The sequence below is a fragment of the Myxine glutinosa genome, chromosome 4 (genome assembly GCF_964187855.1).
Source record: "Myxine glutinosa chromosome 4, kmMyxGlut1.1, whole genome shotgun sequence".
Classification (NCBI taxonomy): Eukaryota; Metazoa; Chordata; class Myxini; order Myxiniformes; family Myxinidae; genus Myxine; species Myxine glutinosa.
Window position 1 is genome coordinate 112,256,130 of NC_136264.1, and position 23,045 is coordinate 112,279,174.

At 44.9% G+C, this 23,045-nt stretch overlaps 1 protein-coding gene across 1 annotated transcript; it reads left to right on the forward strand.

Annotated features, from left to right (window-relative positions):
• Positions 1–1,590: 1,590 nt before the first annotated feature.
• Positions 1,591–18,971, forward strand: LOC137413557 (uncharacterized). Its single transcript, XM_078775294.1, is given in 8 exon segments — positions 1,591–1,923; positions 2,107–2,218; positions 2,305–2,448; positions 14,273–15,812; positions 15,814–16,818; positions 16,820–16,900; positions 16,902–16,999; positions 18,637–18,971. Coding segments are annotated over 8 exon segments (3,648 nt in total).
• The last annotated feature ends 4,074 nt before the right edge of the window (positions 18,972–23,045 follow it).

The following is a 23,045-nucleotide window of genomic DNA, read 5'->3' on the forward strand; positions in this document are numbered from 1 at the left end:
CAACACATTCAGGAGCTCCCGGCGTGTGATGCGGTGCCCCATCAATATTCGGGCCAAAACAAGTTCTGAAGCCACAGTGAGTGGGAACAGCGAACCATCTGCAAGGTCTGGTAATGAACCTGTAAATCATGACTGTGACGTCACTTGCGCGACCAGAGCAGAGATGGTTCATCAATTAGTTGAGAAGGAAGAAGGGGTCCCCATGCACCTCGTTGATATATTCTTTGGTTCACGAGTTATCAAACAGAGTGACCACTATATTCGTCATGTGTGTGTCTGTGTGTGTCTGTCCACAGCATGACTGCCCGATGATATGATCCGATCTTGATGAAACTTGGGTGTGAGGTTGATATCATGATCTAGTTGTGTCCTGCCAAGAGTGGGCGTATGGGGCCCATTGTGGGCGAAGCCACGCCCGAAAAAGATGTCTTTTTAAGCTGAGGGGGTAATCGAGTTCAAGCTACATCTTCTCCGAGGGGTTTGGTGGAATGTGACAGGTGTTTCGATATTTGGTTAGGCCAATGTCACGTGTCTAGCCCCACGGAGCTCGATTTTTCACTTTTGCCCCAAGGTCAAGGTCACAAGGTCACGAAATTTAGAAAAGTCGATTTTTGATGGTTTTATTACATTGTGCGCTTCCTGATGGTGAAATGTCGTACATGATCTTATATTATCACATACATCATGAAATACAAGTTTTCCAAAAAATTTCATAATCTTCGACCATTGAACTTTGAAGGTCACAGAGGTCAAATTTTCAAAGTTGTCTGAATCGAACCGAATTTTCGGTATTGTGTAGCTAACTAACCTCTTAACTGATTATACATTATTTTCTATCTCATTTCAAGGTCAGTAACCTTCGTTTTGACATTTCAAGGTCACAAAGGTCAAATTTTCAAAGTTGTCAGAATCGAACCGAATTTTCGGTATTGTGGAGCTAACTAGTCTCATAACAGATAATACATTCCTATTTATATATGTTCAATGTCGGTTTTGACCTTTGTCATTGAATACCGCTCGCTCGTGAACCATCGTCATCTCCTGACTTGTCTAACTTACACTTTTGGAATCCTCAAGGTGTCTAATAAACGAATTTTCATGTTCCCAATACGAAATATTGTCCCATGGGGTCCGTTGACTGCCATATTTGCGGCCATCTTAGATTTCCGATGAAAATCGCTAATTGGTATAACCTTTGAACTGGACATCATACAGAGGCAAATGATCCCATTTTCCAGCTAATTCTGGCCTGAGGAATCGTTGGAGATGGTTATTTTCATGATTTAAACAAGTTTAATACAATAAAACTCGAAGAGTATGCAAAAAATCAGGAAAATTTCACTCCAAATCTTGCCAGACATCTAACTTCAAATATACCAAACTATAAGATGCCCATGCATACTGGAAATGATAATACTTGTGAGTAATTAGGGTTAAATAAGACAATATAACACACTATTAATTCAATAAATGAAAATAAGAAGAAAACTTTGCCAATAATGTTCTCCTCTTGCACGACAGGTCAAGCCACAGAAGCAGTAAGCAATGTCATTTCTTCATGTCAATGTCAATTGGCCATTCCACACCGGGATGAATTACATGGGTGTGGTGACTGGTCACAAATGCAGGGGCTCAGGCTACTCTGAAATCCTCATTGAGGCTGGACTCGTCACAAGTGGCTGCCTGCATAGTGTGCTGAGGGGGAAGGCATACACTGAAGCCCTGTTCTGTCTCAAAACAGTCAGCGAAGCCATGAAACGGTTGTTAATTGAGAGATTCACGGAGGAGGAGAAAGTTGAGGTCACTAACCCCGAGGCCCTGCTCAATCTCATGCAGACATGTAGTCGCGAGACCCTCGACCTTACTTTGCAGGACCCTTCCACTCTCACCATCCTCGAGCAGTATGTGGCCTATGAAGACAAGGTGCGTGCCGGCCACCTCGGCAAGACCCCTACATCTTAAAATTAGTATGGTGAGTAAACTAGAATAAATGATGTCATTATCTGATTTGTAGTCGTGATGAAATAGTTACTTACATCCTTTCTATCTTGTTGTTGTGGCTGGAGGAGTTCCTGACAAATATCAATCAGTCATCATGGAGCCAAGCAGCTGCTGAAGAAGTGTGGCATCGCCGTGGCACGGTCTCTCATTCCTGGTGCTCTCAGCCTGGTGGGCAAGACGATGGAGGAGACCTTCATGAAGTTCGCCAAGTCAGCAGGTACTGAAATACTATGACTACTTTGGTGTTTTAGATGAAAGTTAGTATTAAAATATTTTCTATCACTCCATTATTTATCTCTCCAGGTGGATTCGTGGGGCTCTTCTCCATGTCCGGTGCCTTCCAAAGATGGTGCCGTACGACGTCAACCCATGCTCAGTACTTTGAGAAGATGCTAGAGATGTGTGGCCTAATCGACAACCCGGACTGTCCGAATGCTGGGAAACACCGTGAGCTGGAGAGAGCTGAGATCAAGACGTCTAACCTCTCACCATCCCCTCTGCCCTAACCCCTCACCATCTCCTCTACACTAACCTCTCACCATCCCCTCCACACTAACCTCTCACCATCCCCTCTGCCCTAACCTCTCACCATCCCCTCTGCCCTAACCTCTCACCATCCCCTCTACACTAACCTCTCACCATCCCCTCCACACTAACCTCTCACCAGCCCCTCTACACTAACCTCTCACCATCCCCTCTACACTAACCTCTCACCATCCCCTCTGCCCTAACCTCTCACCATCCCCTCTGCCCTAACCTCTCACCATCCCCTCTACCCCAACCTCTCACCATCCCCGCTGCTATAACCTCTCACCATCCCCTTTGCCCTAACCTCTCACCATCCCCTCTGCTCTAACCTCTCACCATCTCCTCTGCCCTAACCTCTCACCATCCCCTCTGCCATAACCTCTCACCATCCCCGCTACCCCAACCTCTCACCATCCCCGCTGCTATAACCTCTCACCATCCCATTTGCCCTAACCTCTCACCATCCCCTCTGCCATAACCTCTCACCATCCCCTCTGCCCTGTCCTCTCACCATCCCCTCTGCTCTCACCTCTCACCATCTACTCTGCCCTAACCTCTCACCATCCCCTCTGCCCTAACCTCTCACCATCCCCTCTGCCCTAACCTCTCACCATCTACTCTGCCCTAACCTCTCACCATCTACTCTGCCCTAACCTCTCACCATCCCCTCTGCCCTAACCTCTCACCATCTACTCTGCCCTAACCTCTCACCATCCCCTCTGCCCTAACCTCTCACCATCTACTCTGCCCTAACCTCTCACCATCCCCTCTACCCTAACCTCTCACCATCTACTCTGCCCTAACCTCTCACCATCCCCTCTGCCCTAACCTCTCACCATCCCCTCTGCCCTGTCCTCTCACCATCCCCTCTGCTCTCACCTCTCACCATCCTCTCTGCTCTAACCTCTCACCATCCCCTCTGCTCTAACCTCTCACCATTCCCTGTGCTCTAACCTCTCACCATCCCCTCTGCTCTAACCTCTCACCATCGCCCACCTCTACCTCTAACTTCCCCAATCCTTCACCATCCCCTCCACCCTAACCTCTCACCATTCTCTCTGCTCTAACCTCTCACCATCCCCTCTGCTCTAACCTCTCACCATTCCCTTTGCCCTAACCTCTCACCATTCCCTCTGCTCTAACCTCTCACCATTCCCTTTGCCCTAACCTCTCACCATTCCCTCTGCTCTAACCTCTCACCATTCCCTTTGCCCTAACCTCTCACCATTCCCTTTGCCCTAACCTCTCACCATTCCCTCTGCTCTAACCTCTCACCATTCCCTTTGCCCTAACCTCTCACCATTCCCTCTGCTCTAACCTCTCACCATTCCCTTTGCCCTAACCTCTCACCATTCCCTCTGCTCTAACCTCTCACCATCCCCTCTGCTCTAACCTCTCACCATCCCCTCTGCTCTAACCTCTCACCATCCCCCACCTCTACCTCTAAGTTCCCCAATCCTTCACCATCCCCCCTCCACCCATAACCCCCCACACCCGACGTGTGCCGCTCCCTGCGGCTCCGAGCTGGACGAGACGCGGATGTTGTGGCGTTTAAACTGATGATCATTTGTTCGGCGCTTGTATCGAGTTTCTCGTTTTACGGATAAACTGTCAAGGGTGAAATGAAGTGGAGAAAAGTTTGATGTGAGTTGGGAATGTTGATAAGAATTCCCTTATTGTAAACGGGTTCAGGTATTGATACTTCCGACCTTATAGTTCACACAATAGAAGATATGATGATGAATTTATTCAGCTCTCAGTGATGTTTCGGGTCTGGAAGAAGTTAACCCTGTCGATTAATTACGTACCGAGACGATGGGAAATTTCGCAATGACACGAATTGAAGTCACAAAATATTCCCTGTGAGTTGAATTTGCGGAAATATTTATTTATAATGTGAAGAGGAATGTCATGAATGAAACAGCCGAACTACATGTGTTTCATAATCAGGAACCTGAAGAGGAAGATTCTTGTTTCTGTTCAACTGTTGGACTGTTCACAGCTCTCTGGGACATGGATAATGTGAGGTCAAGATGGTTACTTTCTCCTCGTCGGTCCGTGGGACTCGGAATTCAATGTTTTATCATGAATGCAACTTCATTGACAGGTAAAAGAAGGGCAGGTAAATGTTCCATGCGAATTCATTTCGATCTAAAAGTTCGGACTCTCCTGCAATGAACAAACGGAACTTTCTTTTCGATGTTTCCCTCCATCGATTTTTAAATATATTTTTCTGCCTGGTTTGAAAACGGCGTCAAAACGTTGATCTGAACAATTCAAACCAAAAACGTATTTTTTACACTTCCATCTTTGACGAAACTTCCAAATGTTCATCACCGCCTCCCCCATCACGTGGTGCGTCATCCATCACGTGCCTTTGCTCTTGCTTTGATGAGGCAATTAAATATTTATATCATGTAATCTGTACGCACAGTAAAGTTTCTTTGAAGATAATGGTTCATGTAAAAAGGTGTTGTCATCGATTATCGTTTCCTTTACATTTCAATAAGAACACTTAATCACGTTTGATTGCTCAACATTAAGTGTAATTGTACTTGATTGTAATCGGGATTTAGGATTTTGTTATAAAACCAGGACCATCCCGGGCTCATTCTCCTGTTGTGCTCATCGAGTCCGCTGTACCTTCACATCGCCGAGGATCCATTGCCTCCTCTTGCTGTCGCGGTGGACACTCTCTCCTCGATGCAAAGCTTCGGTTAACAGGTATGTCGATGAGAACCAATAATCACAAAATATCGCGAGAACCGGAGAGTTTGTTGAGAAAACTTTCGAGTCGGATGTTCTTCCTTTCTCCGTTTGTTACCTGCGCCACCAAAGGTTGATGGACGTTTTGTTTTCACCGCTGTCTGTCCGTTTGTGAACGAAATATCGCAAAAAGTTGTGGACGGATTCGGACGAAATTTGGCAGAGAGTTATTGTATGTGATAAGGACGAAATGATTACATTTTGGTGAAGATCCGGATTCGGATCCGGATACTAGAATTTTTTAACTGAAAAATTTCAGCGAGAGACGACCATTGGAAAATAGGGCCAAAACGATACATAGCAGGATATCTCAAGAAGTTGTGGACGGATTTGGACGAAACTTGGTGGACATGTCATGCGTGTGACAAGGACAAATAGATTCGATTTTGGTGAACATCCTAATATGGATTCCGATATGAGAATTATTTAGTTTTTCATGTGATTCTTTAACATTGCGACACGGGGCCAAAAACGATACATAGCAGGATATCTCAAAAAGTTATGGATGGATTTGGATGAAAGTTGTTGGACAAGTTGTGGTGTCTGACCAGGACGATTCTTTTCGATTTTGGTGAACATCCTAATGTGGATTCCGATATGAGAATTATTTAATTTTTCATGTGATTCTTTAACATTGCGACACGGGGCCAAAAACGATACATAGCAGGATATCTCAAAAAGTTATGGATGGATTTGGATGAAACGTGTTGGACAAGTTGTGTGTCTGACCAGGACGATTCTTTTCGATTTTGGTGAACATCCTAATATGGATTCCGATATGAGAATTATTTAATTTTTTCAGTGATTCTTCACCAAGTTGAGTGATATGGCCAACCAGGTGGAGGTTGTGATATGATATGGCTATGATATGATATGGAGTGATATGGCTATGCTCTCTACTAAGTGCCGTTCTAGTTCTTTCCGCGACGGAGCGCACTGGCTAACTTTTGAAAACGTTTTCAAACAAACTTTTTGCCTCCATTTTCATCGCCCACGATTCGCGCAAGAAGTTCGAGTTTTATCTTCACGTTGAAGAGTTCTCATTCGTTTTATCTATCTATAATTCCAGTAATCTCTGTGTCTGTGTGTGTGTGTGTGTGTGTGTTTGTCTGTGACCGCTGTTTCTCGACAACTACCGGTCCGATATACTTGAAACTTGCCAGGTATATTGCTGGGGACCCGAGGATGTGCCTTTTCAAGGTTTGAAATTAATCGGAGAAGTAGTTACCGAGCTATGGCGATTTAGCCGTTCGCCGTTCGCTTTGGCTTTGCGAATGGACCAAACCATTTCATGTAAATAGAGGGGGGGGGGGTTCTGTGGTCGTTACTGCCACGTGGTTTCAAAGTTTTTTTTTGTTGTTGTTGTTTGCACGCATGCTTTTTTGCACACACGTACGGGCACCCACGTACGGGCACGTCCTAGTCTATCTATAATTCCAGTAATCTCTGTGTGTGTGTGTGTGTCTGTGTGTTTGTTTGTCTGTGACCGCTGTTTCTCGACAACCACGGGTCCGGTATACTTGAAACTTGCCAGGTATATTGCTGGGGACCTGAGGATGTGCCTTTTCAAGGTTTCATATTAATCGGAGAAGTAGTTACCGAGCTATTAGTAAAAGTAACGCAAGCCGTTCGCTTTGGCTTTGCGAATGGAACAAACCATTTCATGTAAATAGAGGGGGGGGTTCTACCGAACTCGCAAGCCGTTCGCTTTGGCTTTGCGAATGGACCAAACCATTTCATGTAAATAGAGGGGGGGGGGGGTTCTGTGGTCGTTACTGCCACGTGGTTTCAAAGTTTTTTTTTGTTGTTGTTGTTTGCACGCATGTTTTTTTGCACCCACGTACGGGCCTTTTCAAGGATGTGCCTTTTCAAGGTTTCATATTAATCGGAGAAGTAGTTACCGAGCTATGGCGATTTATTTACCAAACTAATCACAGAACAGGTTGCGGGGTAGGCCAGCCAATCACAGAACGCGTTGTTGCGTAGGCGTGGCCGATGTGAATTCGAGCCTCGAGGTGTAGCGGGCGCCATTTGGAGGAGATGGGAGGACTCAGTCGTGATAGAGTGAGCCTGAGTGAGTATATCAAGACAAGAACAAGATCTAGAAGGAGGTATGTACGGTGCGATTCATATAATATATTGTTTAGTTATCGTCGATGAGGAATTTGGGGTCGGAATGGGTGATCGGCCTGGGTGACTGGGTCTCGACTAGATGCTGGGCCGCACCAAGGAACGGGCACCCACGTACGGGCACGTCCTAGTGTTGTAAATTGCATCTTTACCGCAAACTTTTAACACCGACATTCCGTCATTCGAGTAAAAGTTTACGGCTGTATTAATAAGTAAACGTCGTCGTGTAAAGTAACCAAAGTTAAACAAGCATTGTGAGTATTGCGCTGCAGTACATGTCCCCTGCCGGCAGTTTGTCGTCCGGAAAACCGTTGGGGAAATTACCAAAGTTCAAAGTGCCATAACTTTGTCAAAAATGATCGAAACGTCGTGAAGTTCGAACTTGATCTGTAACTTATCATGAGGAAACCATGCACCAAGTTTGAAATCATTGGCATTAAGCGTTTCGAAAAAAAGTCCGGAAAACTGTTCTTTGCGTGACGGACTGACATACGGAGGGACGGAGTGCAAACCTATAGTCCCCTCCGGTTTACACCGGAAGGGGACTAACAAGTACAGGTGCAGTCCGATCATCCATTGTCGTTCGACGTGCATTCAACCAGACTCTCTCAATCACGTGGTGGTATGTATACCTGTTAGTGATGGACACGAGTTGTTTCACACTCAGGGTGATTCACCAATTTATGCGACGTCCATGCAGGCGACTCATCGCCAGCATCCTGAACAAATTCCGAAACACGCAGGTGTGTACTTCTTAATTCTTCGATGCAGGCATCAAAAATCCGACATAAACGCAGCCATTGGGCCGCAGCCATAGATATAAACATCGATGGCCGCAGCCATAGAAGCCGCAGCCATAGATGTTTTTTTAATTCATTAATTTTTTTAATAGATTTTTTTTTCTTTCATATATGCTTTTTCAATCCAAGTCGATGCTCGGATGTGTATTTGCTCAGAAATGTGAATCATTAATCCTATTAGTTGGAAGAATCCCATACACGTAATGAATCATTGTTGGGGTTTTTTGGAAAAATATTTTGTTCTTGGTTTTTCAACTTTTTTTTCTCTAAAAGGTTGAGGCTCATGGAGGAGTATTTGCTCAAAAAATATGATTCACAAATCCTTTTATTTAGAATGTATATGTCCTCAACTGTCAAAAATCCTACAACAATGCCGCCATTGGGAGGAGGCCCCACAAATGTATTAGTGTAACGTTTTAAAATTTTCATATTTTTGTCACTGAATTATTTGTAACGAAGTTATAGGAGCATATAATGAGGCTCATATCAAGAAAATAATGATATAACATAGTAGTACAACAACATTTATGTGGGGCCTCGAAGGCCTCAGGCCTGCATTCGTGTCGGATTTTCGGGTTATAATTGAAGTAAGCCTCCGAGGCCCAATCACTACATGCAAGGGTAAAATCATCCAAACTCCTGCCATAACTAACGCTTGGAAGACAATTGCAAACCACCCAGTGTAACATTTGCTCACGAACTTGTTTTGGAAGTTTGGAAGAGCATAGCACATCAGAGAGAGAGAGAGAGAGAGAGAGAGAGAGACATAGCTCCCCTTTACCGGTGCATTGCCCCTCCATTTTTATCTCATATTTAAATTAAATTAGACAATACAAACGGGGATGAGGAAACTCTGTGTAAGTACAAACGCTTTCGAGAGACGAGTCTTTTTTTCCTTCATTAACACGAGATTTCCAGGAGGTTCCTTGGTAATGGATGTCAAGCAAGGTTTGTTGTAAATTCAGTTTATTTTTTCAACACAATTACAGATTATTATTTTTATTTTTTTTAAAATACTGAATCGAGGCTCGTGAAAGAGCTGACAACCGCGAGGGAAAGACAGTACAGGGGGACCGCGAGGGAAAGACAGCACAGAGGGACTGTGAGGGAAAGACAGCACAGTGGGACCGCGAGGGAAAGACAGCACAGGGGGACCACGAGGGAAAGACAGCACAGGGGGACCACGAGGGAAAGACAGCACAGAGGGACCCCGAGGGAAAGACAGTACCGTAGGAACACGAGGGAAAGACAGCACAGAGGGACCGCGAGGGAAAGACAGCACAGAGGGACCGCGAGGGAAAGACAGCACAGAGGGACCGCGAGGGAAAGACAGCACAGAGGGACCGCGAGGGAAAGACAGCACAGAGGGACCGTGAGGGAAAGACAGCACAGAGGGACCGCGAGGGAAAGACAGCACAGAGGGACCGCGAGGGAAAGACAGCACAGAGGGACCGCGAGGGAAAGACAGCACAGAGGGAGCGTGAGGGAAAGACAGCACAGAGGGACCGCGAGGGAAAGACAGTACAGTGGGACCACGAGGGAAAGACAGCACAGAGGGACCGCGAGGGAAAGACAGCACAGGGGGACCACGAGGGAAAGACAGTACAGTGGGACCACGAGGGAAAGACAGTACAGTGGGACCACGAGGGAAAGACAGTACAGTGGGACAGTGGGGGAAAGACAGCACAGGGGGACCACGAGGGAAAGACAGCACAGAGGGACCGTGAGGGAAAGACAGCACAGAGGGACCGTGAGGGAAAGACAGCACAGAGGGACCACGAGGGAAAGACAGTACAGTGGGACCACGAGGGAAAGACAGCACAGGGGGACCACGAGGGAAAGACAGCACAGAGGGACCGTGAGGGAAAGACAGTACAGTAGGACCACGAGGGAAAGACAGCACAGAGGGACCGCGAGGGAAAGACAGCACAGAGGGACCGCGAGGGAAAGACAGCACAGACGGACCGCGAGGGAAAGACAGCACAGACGGACTGTGAGGGAAAGACAGCACAGAGGGACCGTGAGGGAAAGACAGCACAGAGGGACCACGAGGGAAAGACAGTACAGTGGGACCACGAGGGAAAGACAGCGCAGTGGGACCGCGAGGGAAAGACAGCACAGGGGGGACCGCGAGGGAAAGACAGCACAGGGGGGACCGCGAGGGAAAGACAGCACAGAGGGACCGCGAGGGAAAGACAGCACAGGGGGGCCGCGAGGGAAAGACAGCACAGAGGGACCGCGAGGGAAAGACAGCACAGAGGGACCGCGAGGGAAAGACAGTACAGGGGGACCACGAGGGAAAGACAGCACAGAGGGACCGTGAGGGAAAGACAGCACAGAGGGACCGTGAGGGAAAGACAGCACAGAGGGACCATGAGGGAAAGACAGTACAGTGGGACCGCGAGGGAAAGACAGCACAGGGGGGACCGTGAGGGAAAGACAGCACAGAGGGACCACGAAGGAAAGACCACTGATTGCTTTGCTTTGTCATTCGAAGTAAAGTACGTACAATATGCAGTTTTGAAAATGCATGTTAATATTTGATCATATAACCTGTATGATTGTGCATGAGATTTTAAAGGAAGGCCATTTCATAAAGAATCCTTTTTTTTTTAAACCGTTACATTTTCATTAGGTTAACGCTTTGCATGGCATGATGCATCATCTGGTGAATTGCACTTTTTCCAGGTGGGAAAACCGTATAGGTGCGAGCAGTTGGTGAGGCGTTTGCTTTGACATCCAGAAAGTTCCACACCATGGTGGTAAGTGCCAATTACTTTGGGCAAGGAATGTATACCTTGACATCGATCAACATGGAAGGCATCTGTGTTTCTTTTATCTTATATTTTCTAAGTTTATGGAGGCATTTTTTTCACAGATTATCATATGAATAATATAATAGGCCTTTGCTTGCTCTTTGTTTGTCAGTGATCTGTGCGATATTCTTTCTTGAATATAATGGTCCACTCGTGTTCAAAAATATTGGCACCCTTGCACTTTTTTTCAAATAACACAGTTTTCTCGAAAAATATGTTGAAATTGACGAAACTATTTGGTCTCCACTATTATTTATTTAACTGTTAATATTACAGAACCTTTGTTTTTGATTCAGAACTTAATCTGTCGCTTTAAATCAGAAAATAGAAATTTTAGCACAGCCTTTGGACAAAATAACTGCAGTCAAGCGCTTCCTACACCTCTCTACTTTTTTTTTTTTTTTTTTTTTTTTGTATAAAAGATCGAGGCTCGTGAAAGAGCGAACATTTATCACACAGAAAGACAAACCGACAAACCGACACATAACCGACAAACCGACACATAGAACAAATAACATCGGGAGCGGTAGACAAGATGGGGAGAGAGGGGGAAGGACACACAACACAACACAACACAACACAACATTTTAGAGCAGGAACCGAGAGACATGGAGACATCGAGAGATCTGTGGGAGGGAGAGGGCTTTGGGGGGGAAGCATGGGAAAGGGGGTGGGAGAGGCATAAAACATATGGACACTGCCAGGACTACCAGGAAAGAAGTTGGAATTACAAACAAGGTGGATCTGGGGTGAATTAGTGGGGGTAGAAAAGATCAAGGTTTTGGATGGGGGAAGATAAGAGATGGAGGTGAACAGCTGTTTTAAAGACCTGGAGGGAGGAGTGGGATTGAAGGGAGTGTGGGAGTTTGTTCCAGAGGCGGGAGAAAAGAGGAATGAAGGAGTGAAGGTGAGCAGAGAGCCGAGATTTCGGCAGTTTAACCATCAGAGGCTTGCTGGCAGATCTTGTGCGACCTGTAGGAATATTTGGGGGACAGAGCACAGAGAGAGCTGGGGGAGCAAGGCCGGAGAGGAGTCGGTAGAAGACGGAAAGACCACCAACCTGCCTGCGGTGAGTGAGTGAGAGGCCCTTGGAGTTAGCTTCATCACGGGAGATTCCAATGATTCTGAATGCTTTGCTTTCAACAGCGTGAAGACGAGCTAGGTGTGAGGCAGGAGCACCAGCCCAGAGGGGAGAGCAGTATTCCATTGAGCTGCGGATGAAAGCCTTGTACGTGGTGAGGAGCTCAGGTGTGCCAAGGAAGGACTTCGCACGACGGAGGATGCCCAGTCGGCGACTGGCTTTGCAGGCCAGCTTGGAAATGTGGTTTTCCCAAGAAAGATCATGGCAGATAGTGAGACCCAAAAGCTGCAGCGACAGAACTTCTTGGAGAGGATTGTTGAGAAAGTAGATGGGAGGGTTGTCCAGTCGATCTTTTCGGAGAGACATAGTAAGAGTGTGAGATTTGTCAGGATTGAAAGACATGTTCCACTTGTTTGACCAGTCTGTGATTTTGTCCAGGTCTTCAGAGAGTGAGGAGGCTGCAGACTGCCGATCTGAGGGAAGAGGAATGGAGCGGAATGGAGCTGGCAGTTTGTCCCACTATTCTCATGCAAACTTGCTCCAGTTCTCCCAGATTTGAAGGGTGTCTTCTCCCAACTGCTGTTTTCAGATTTCCCCACAGGTGTTCAATGGGATTTAGACCTGGACTCATTGCTGGCCACTTCAGAACAGTCCAGCGTTTTGTCTTGAACTATTCCTGGGTGCTGTTTGAAGTATTTTTGGGGGCATAGTCCTGCTGCAAGACCCATGACCTTCGTTGGAGACCCAGCTTTCTCACAATGGGATGAACATTGTGCTCCAAAATGCCTTGGTAATCTCCTGATTTCATGATGCCATGCACACATTCAAGGCACCCAGTGCCAGAGGCAGCACAGCAACCCCAAAACATCACTGAACCTCCTCCATGTTTGACTGCAGGGAAGGTGTTGTTTTCTTTGAAAGCTTCATTTTGTTTTCTGTTAACATAGAGATTATGTGCTTTACCAGAAAGCTCTAATTTGATCTCATCTATCCACATGACATTCTCCCAGAAGGATTTAGGCTTGTTCAGGTTCGTTTTGGAAAACTCCATTTGGGCTTTCTTATGTCTGTCTATCTCAGCAGCAGTGGGGTCTTCATGGGTCTCCTTTCATTGAGTTGGTGACGAATGGTGCGAGTTGACACTGTCGTACCTTGTGTCTGAAGGTCAGTTTGAATCTGTTTGGCAGTTGATATAGGTGCTTTCTCCAACATTGAAACAATCCTTCGCTGCAATCTTCGATCAGGTTTTCTCTTGCGGTCACGTCCAGGGAGGTTGGCTACTCTATTCCTGATAACATTGTGTACGGTGGACACAGGAACATCAAGGTCTCTGGAGATGGACTTGTAGCCTTGAGATTGTCCATGCTTGGCTACAATCTTGTGTCTGACCCGCTCAGACAATTTTCTTGTTTTTGTTCTTTTCTGGTTTTCGAGAAGCACTGAGTCTAACAACACCTCCCCCCCCCACCCCCATCCCCCAACGTGGTAAAGGCTCAATAAAGCTCCGAATGTTCCCTTCACGGTGCACACGAAAAACGCGACCGCCCGTCACGACGCCAGTCCAAAAGGTTGAAGAGGGTGTGAAGAGACAAGCACCTCGACCTATCTTTATTCGCACACTAATTAGGCACGATGAAGACTCGGTCAAGCACACTACGTGACAACACCTTCAAGCTCTATGAGCAAGTCTTGGTGCCTTTGTTTGGGAATCTGAAATTGATTGGTAAATGCCCTTTAATCATCACCACGGAAATAATCACCCCCGCTGAGGTTTCGTGAATGGAATATATTTGTCAAAAGTTATTCACGACGTGTAACGTATCATTGTTATGGTGTAGGGAGGTGGTGAAATTTGAATGATCGCTCATTAAAAAGGGTTTTTGTAAATGATTTTTAATAGGCTAATTGTCTGTTCTCTCTCTCTCTCTCTCTCTCTCTCTCTCTCTCTCTCTCTCTCTCTCGCTCTCTCTCTCTGTTGTTTTTCCTTTTTTTGTCTTACTCAGTTTTATTTCAACATCACAAAGGACAAACTGGGAAGAAGTTGAACACATGCTCATTGTGTCCTAAGGATTTTGCACACTCGTGCACATTGAGACAAAATTTGTGAAGAATCAGCACAAGCGTTGTAAGGATTTTGTGGTTATCAGCAGCAAGTCAAAAGGATCAAATGGAGATGGACACATCAAGTTGTGGGAGGACTGCGTTGCACCTGCTGAAACCCACGAATGAAGATAACAACCAACGAGGGAAGTTGTATAAGTGTTCTGTGTGTTCAAAGGTTTTTAGTCATCCATTAGCCTTAAATCAACACAGACACATTCACATTGGGGACAAATCATTCACATGTTCTGTGTGTTCTGAAGATTTTCGTTTTTCATCAAGCTTAAATAGACACAAACTAATTCACACGGGGGAGAAGCCATACAAGTGTGCTGTGTGTTCTGTAGATTTTCGTCATTTATCAAGCTTAAATAAACACAAACTAATTCACACGGGGGAGAAGCCATACAAGTGTGCTGTGTGTTCGAAGGTTTTTAATCAGTTATCAAATTTAAATACACACAAACTAATTCACGCGGGAGAGAAGCCATACAAGTGTTCCTTGTGTTCTAAGGTTTTTAGTCGTCCAGTAGCCTTAAATAAACACAGACACATTCACATTGGGGGGAAGCCATACAAGTGTGCTGTGTGTTCTGAAGATTTTCGTCATTCATCAAGCTTAAAGATACACAAACTAATTCACACGGGAGAGAAACCGTACAAGTGTGCTGTGTGTTCGAAGGTTTTTCGTCATTCATCAAGCTTAAATAAACACAAACTAATTCACACGGGGGAAAAACCGTACAAGTGTGCTGTGTGTTCGAAGGTTTTTCGTCATTCATCAAGCTTAAAGATACACAAACTAATTCACACGGTGGAGAAACCATACAAGTGTGCTGTGTGTTCAAAGGTTTTTCGTCAATCATCAAACTTAAATAAACACAACCTAATTCACACGGGGGAAAAACCGTACAAGTGTGCTGTGTGTTCGAAGGTTTTTCGTCAATCATCAAACTTAAATACACACAAACTAATTCACACGGGGGAGAAACCATACAAGTGTGCTGTGTGTTCAAAGGTTTTTCGTCAATCATCAAACTTAAATGAACACAACCTAATTCACACGGGGGAGAAACCGTACAAGTGTGCTGTGTGTTCGAAGGTTTTTCGTTCTTCATCAAGCTTAAATGAACACAACCTAATTCACACGGGGGAGAAACCGTACAAGTGTGCTGTGTGTTCGAAGGTTTTTCGTTCTTCATCAAGCTTAAATAAACACAAACTAATTCACACGGGGGAGAAAACGTACAAGTGTGCTGTGTGTTCGAAGGTTTTTCGTTCTTCATCAAGCTTAAATGAACACAACCTAATTCACACGGGGGAGAAACCGTACAAGTGTGCTGTGTGTTCAAAGGTTTTTAATCAGTCATCAAATTTAAATACACACAAACTAATTCACACAGGGGAGAAACCGTACAAGTGTGCTGTGTGTTCTAAGGTTTTTAATCAGTCATCAAATTTAAATACACACAAACTAATTCACACGGGGGAGAAACCGTACAAGTGTGCTGTGTGTTCTAAGGTTTTTAATCAGTCATCAAATTTAAATACACACAAACTAATTCACACAGGGGAGAAACCGTACAAGTGTGCAGTGTTCAAAGGTTTTTCGTCAATCATCAAACTTAAATGAACACAACCTAATTCACACGGGAGAGAAACCGTACAAGTGTGCTGTGTGTTCGAAGGTTTTTCGTTATTCATCAAGCTTAAATGAACACAACCTAATTCACACGGGAGAGAAACCGTACAAGTGTGCTGTGTGTTCAAAGGTTTTTAATCAGTCATCAAATTTAAAAACACACAACCTAATTCACACGGGAGAGAAACCGTACAAGTGTGCTGTGTGTTCAAAGGTTTTTCGTCAATCATCAAACTTAAATAAACACAAACTAATTCACATGGGAGAGAAACCGTACAAGTGTGCTGTGTGTTCGAAGGTTTTTCGTTTTTCATCAAGCTTAAATAAACACAAACTAATTCACACGGGGGAGAAACCGTACAAGTGTGCTGTGTGTTCGAAGGTTTTTCGTTATTCATCAAGCTTAAATAAACACAAACTAATTCACACGGGGGAGAAACCGTACAAGTGTGCTGTGTGTTCTAAGGTTTTTAATCAGTCATCAAATTTAAATACACACAAACTAATTCACACAGGGGAGAAACCGTACAAGTGTGCTGTGTGTTCTAAGGTTTTTAATCAGTCATCAAATTTAAATACACACAAACTAATTCACACGGGGGAGAAACCGTACAAGTGTGCTGTGTGTTCGAAGGTTTTTCGTTATTCATCAAGCTTAAATAAACACAAACTAATTCACACGGGAGAGAAACCGTACAAGTGTGCTGTGTGTTCTAAGGTTTTTAATCAGTCATCAAATTTAAATACACACAAACTAATTCACACGGGGGAGAAACCGTACAAGTGTGCTGTGTGTTCAAAGGTTTTTAATCAGTCATCAAATTTAAATACACACAAACTAATTCACACAGGGGAGAAACCGTACAAGTGTGCTGTGTGTTCTAAGGTTTTTAATCAGTCATCAAATTTAAATACACACAAACTAATTCACACGGGGGAGAAACCGTACAAGTGTGCTGTGTTCTAAGGTTTTTAATCAGTCATCAAATTTAAATACACACAAACTAATTCACACGGGGGAGAAACCGTACAAGTGTGCTGTGTTCTAAGGTTTTTAGTCGTCCAGGAGCCTTAAATCAACACAGACACATTCACATTGGGGACAAACCATTCAAATGTTCTGTGTGTTCTGAAGGTTTTCGTCATTCATCAACTTTAAATACACACAAACTATTTCACACGGGGAGAAACCGGACAAGTGTTCTGTGTGTTCGAAGGTTTTTAATCAGTTATCAAATTTAAATAAACACAAGCTAATTCACATGGGGGAGAAGACACCGCACACTAGAAACTCACCCACATGTGGAGATAGCAGCCAACAACACAAACATACACACCTATACATGCATATATGGACACGCACACAATCACACAAACACAACTCACACACACACGAAGGTGGATAATTTGAGACCTGGGTTGCACCTTCTGAAACATGTGTAATGGATTTCATTCGAATCTCAGGCTAATTAGGGGCAATATGACCCATTTGCCTCCCTAGCGTCTGACTGTCTTGTTTTGGGAAGCTGTTGACAAAATCTTTGTTTGACCTTGCATCAACATTCTTTCCTTATGAGCAGCTCCCCGCCTGCCGAGCCTTTCTCCTTGCTACAATCTGTGAAACTGGGGAAATGTTTTGAGTTCCTTGTCCTTTGAATAAAAGTATGTGAAGCAGAATACAAATTGTGATTCCTTGAGATGTTGAGATGAGATAACACAGCCCCCCTCCTGGAACCGTAGCTCCCGCAAGGTTCATTACAGGTGCTACCCACCCAGTCTTGCAACTTACTGACTCACACTTAATCAGCCTATGAAATAAATCAGGAGGGCTGTGCGAAGTGAGCCATATCGACTTACCTGTTCTCCATACCGTTCTACCCTCTTTAGCAACAACTTACATTTCAAATATTTACAATCATTAGAATCCTCGTTCGTAACTCCTGGGGAGGAAGAGAAAAACAGCAACACACACAAACCTACGTTAACCACAAAACTTATCAACCATTGCAAAATTTCAATAAAAAGAACATACCCCTTCCTTCAGACCACGTTCCCCCGTGGGTGCCACAATACCAAATGTTACCTGCGGGGCCATCCCAATGGGCCCCAAATTTCCACGGGCCCTGTCCTGGTGTTACAGGTGAGTGACCTGGCTCGGTGGATTTCACCCTCATTCATTCACACAAATCCCTTAACCATTCACACACGTTTCAAAAATCAACAAAGCACAAAGGCATCAAAGCACGCATTTCACCACCCTGAAGGACCATGGCAAAGATGTCATCACACGTGTGTGCGTTTCTACGACGCAGCGGGTAGGTACCGTAAAAGCAAGACGGTGGGGGCGCTTGAGGCTGTGTGTGGTACCTGTAATGGTATTACATTAGTTGTGTGGAACCGGAAGTGCTTGCTTGCGTTTTGGAGTATGAAGGCGGAGTTCCGGGGTCGTCGGGGTCGTCGACATGAACATGATTCCGGGTGTTGCAATAAGTGATTATTCTCTTTGACATCACCTCGTGATCTATTTTACATCGGAACTTTACATGGTGGCAGCGGTTTTACGACGCATATTCGAGCTCATCGAGGGAAAAAGCCAGTGTTTCCCATGCTTCTTATAATCGGCTCATTCCTCGTTGACCTCGCAGCCACCATTCACAATGGCGGACCTGGCGGGAATGCCGTGCATGGATTGGACCGCGCTTAACACAGCGGCGGCCTTTAAGATGTCTAGGCAGCGATTGGGGCTGTACTTTCAAGTTTGAGGCATTACAGAGAACAACCAGGTGCCACTGATCCTGCTTCAAGTGGGAGAGGAAGGCCTCAACCGGTACAACACATGGACTTTAACAGAAAAACAGCGGCAGCAACCCACACATATTTTCAATTGCTTCCTGGAACAAATGGAACCCTCGGATAACTTCAGGATCTGTCGACTGGAGCTTCGTTACTGCTGCCAGAATCTCGGTGAATGCCTGGATGCCTTCATCAGCCGGTGCAAGCTTCAATCTCAGAAGTGTGATTTCAGCTCCAAACAAGGAGAGGATCACCGCTTGATAGAACAGATCATTGCAAGTACCGAAATGTCCGACTTCAGAAGGAGCTTCTGACAAAACCTAAGACCTTTACTCTTAACGAGGCCTTGAAACTGGGGCGCACATACGAGGCGTCGGCCACATACATCAAACAGCTGCATACTATGAGTGATTTTGCTAACAAAGCAACCAACAACGTAAACATCTCCATAGCGGGGCAGATATGTGAAACAATTGTTCAGATTGCGGTAAAAGCACCAAATTTCATACAGTTCATCTTGAATACATATTAATCGATTTCAGATGTAGTGCCAAGAAAAAAATCACCCTGCTGGCCATATTTGGCCAAAATCCAAAAAGGCCACCAGCCGAGCGGTGAATTTCTATTAAACCCGATATTTTCTTTAATATTCAAGCTACAGACATGAACAAAACATCATTTTGTATGTTTTCAGACACAAAGAATCCAATTACAGCATTAATTCTTTCATAAAATTCATTTATTGCAACATAATGGGCTTTGTAGAGCTATGTAGAGTCTCAAAAACAGTGCACAGTCACTTTTAAGTGATGATAGGTGTGTTGCTTCAGATGAGACCTTTGGTGGTGGTCGGCTGAACAAAGGTATGTTGTTTCTCTTGATGGGATCCATTATAGGGGTTGTTCTCTCTAACATACGCTCTTTGACATATTGCTCATACTGCTGCTGGCCCAAATTCTCTATGGAGCACACGTTATCCGCTATTTCTGAATCAACAATATCTCGGCTATCCAAGACCAGCAAGTCCCCGCTTTCGTCTGTGAATGGATTTCCCATGTCATCAATTACTTGAACGAGCGTCGTGACCTCTTTTGCAAAGGAGATTTGTGTGGACAGCGTATGCTCATGATGCTTAAGATTGTTCTTCGAAGTACTGTTCTCGAGGGCAACTGTTTCAAAGCCATGTACAACCCTAGCCAGTTCAGGACCTGCTGCCATCCACCGTCGGAGTGCTCGCGGATTTTGCAGAAGACCAACCGCCCCACCATCACTCTTTACTACCGCATTATTTTGTTCGTGTGCATGATCTATGGCAAGAGCTGAAAATGGACGATTTGATTTGTGCACCACAAAGTCACCTTGTTCAAACTGCCTCGCTACATCAGGAAGTCTGTCCTGCAGTGTAACCATGTCCCGAATATGAATGGGAATCCATCTGGAATAGTGTGTTTGATCAAGGGCAAAGAACCAGGGAGCCACTGCTTCTAGGGCTGCGACGTAGAGTGCGAAGTTCCCTTCACGAATAGACCTCACTTACACCAAAACGAGGAGCTCTAATCGTATAATTATCAGCCAGTACTGGAACTGTGGAGACATCTCAGCTTGTTTAAGGCACCACTTGTCAAAGACCAATGGTTCTATTTCCTCACACAAGTAGGTGTCGTAAGCTTTACGCATGAGGATTGACAATGCACCAGAAGTGACTTGATGGGCATGCCTCGTTCTTGTAACATGTGACGCCTTTAAAAATGAGTCAGCTGTCCCTGCTGTGGCAACGTTTGCTTGGGTTAGCGCATGTGTCCAGCCACTTCCGTCCAGCAACTTTCCAAGGACTCTCAAGATGTCCATCTCTGTGTGGAGTCCACCAAGCAGAATAACAAACTTTTCTTCTCCATACACATCTGGCCAGTTCCACTGGATCAGCTTTGCAATTGCAAACAGAGGCTGGTCCGCTGTTAACACTGGTACCTGACCAGAATTCAGAAGTTCAACCGCAGATTTTACAACATCCATTGCATGACGGATCATGGCGACAGACTTGGAATCGTTTGAGAACAACGGTAACAGTGATGTAATTGTGACATCAAAGTTTCTTGGACTTTCCAGTGTGTTTGCATGGAACGCACCCCACGATATTGGCTCATCTGTGCTCTGAAGCTCTTTGGTGATAAGGTCTTGGGTATTGTTCAGCCATTTAGTTTCACAATCAGTAGAAGATTTCACAAGTTCTTTGTCACATGTTAGTGGACCATTCTGCAATGGAACAATGGGATCCTTCTTGATCAGTGTAACCGGTGTCAAAGTTGTGTACGAGTCCGGAAGTGGCGGTATCTGTGTTTTTGAAGACGTTGGTTGCAGAATGGTGGGTTCACGTACAATACCATCAGACGCTGTTGCTCAGTTTTGAAACAGGGATATTCCTGTACCATGAAAGGCCTCGCATGCTGTAGTTGAGCCGGGGTTGTGGTCGATATTGTCCACTGCAGCAGTTGTAAATAGATTTTTATGCAGGACAAGTGGACACACAACCCCATCAGTTTGATATTGCTCAGACGCTGAGATGGCAAGTTCTGTCGATATGCCAAGAACCCTGTCATATGAAACTGACAAGCCGAGATGAAACAGTATATCCACCAGTTCACGTTTACGCGTATGTCCATGGATCATCAGGCCAATATAAACAGGCAGTGGGGTCTCTCTGTCCTTACAGTGATGCGAATTGGTGGACTCCTGGCGCCTTCTCACATGACTGTTGTATTGAAACAGCTGAGCGAGACTCAGAGTTGCTTGTCTCACTGTGTCTGATGCCTTGTTCTTTATATTGGGTTCATCCATTAGCATACCAAGTAGTGCTACCAACGACTTTGGTACAGCATCTTCCTGGCATCCTTTTTCAAAGTAGCCATCAAAGTGTGATGTGTGCTTCTTCAGCATGTCTCGGCGAATGATCTGTGCTGCCTTTGCTATGCAAATAGCTTCATCATCGAAGTTATCCAAACATGCATCTTTCAGAGCAAGTCCTACATCCTCTTCGAATGTCAGAAGGATGTCGCGACCTTGCCTGTACGCGTGAAGACCTGATACATGGGCAAGGAGTCTCTCTTTCAGACGTGTAGAGATTATACGGCCCGATATGTCCACCCCTAGCTCTCGTAAGCGATCCGTATACAGCTGCAGGAGATTACTCAATTTGAATATTGGAGCCACGGTCTTGTCAGCTAAACGTATATCTTCAATATAGCCAATTACCTCGACCAAAGCTATACCGTGAGCCTGTCCATCTGGGCTCTGGTTTTGTTCTTCCTCTACTTTCCTGTTGCTAGCATTGTACAGTTTCACCAGACATGCTGAATGGTATTTCGCTTCCTGTGCCACTAGGTCACCCGCACTAAGTTTGGCAATTAGCTTTTGATCCTGTAGCTTGAAAGCACAGTGATTGACACGTTGTGTAAGTTTTGACGTCATTGCTTCGTGCAGCGGACTACTTTCTGTTCCCATTATGTCACAGAAGAAACATGTATCACTACTTTGATCTTCACTAGCTTGTCGACGCATATAAGGACCATCTCCTTTCTGACTGGTGCATGGTTCCACCGGTTGTAGTCTTGTCAGCCTACTAGCAGAGTACTTCAAGCGGCAGGAGTGATGCCATTTGGCACTATGTTTGGACAACGTATTTGCAATGCCATCGCCCTCATCAAGCTGTGATATATCTATAGCCACCGCTAGCTTGCCCAAGTCATGAAAACATTTCAAATTGTCAGCCAATGTGTCATAACCAGCTCCCACATCTGTTCGTTTTGATAGTGCAGGACACTGAAGTGGTGCAGTCGAACGTTCTTGAAATAGCACACATATTGTCCAATCAATAGGTCCTGGTGTGTTTCGAGGTGAGGACAGCTTCTCATGTTCAATGAGCTTACACTTTTTCCGTGTCGACATTGTGGGAGCTCCGAAGGTTCAGACTTAACACCTGGATGGCATCATTGGCGCCATACATGTAGACCTGACAGAAAAGAGAAAAGAATTGTTTCTGAATACAGTTAATAGTCATATTAGAAAGAAAGCATTCACCTTTCCGACTGATGTCATCGTGAATATTCCAAATTGTAATCCGGTCAATTGTTCGTCGATTGTTGACAATTTCGACATAAACATGCCCTTTATGCTGAAATATATGCATTTTATGAAAGAATTAATGCTGTAATTGGATTCCTTGTGTCTGAAAACATACAAAATGATGTTTTATTCATGTCTGTAGCTTGAATATTAAAGAAAATATCGGGTTTAATAGAAATTCACGGCTCGGCTGGTGGCCATCTTGGATTTTGGCCAAAAATGGCCACCAGGGGGATTTTTTTTCTTGGCACTATATCTGAAATTGATTA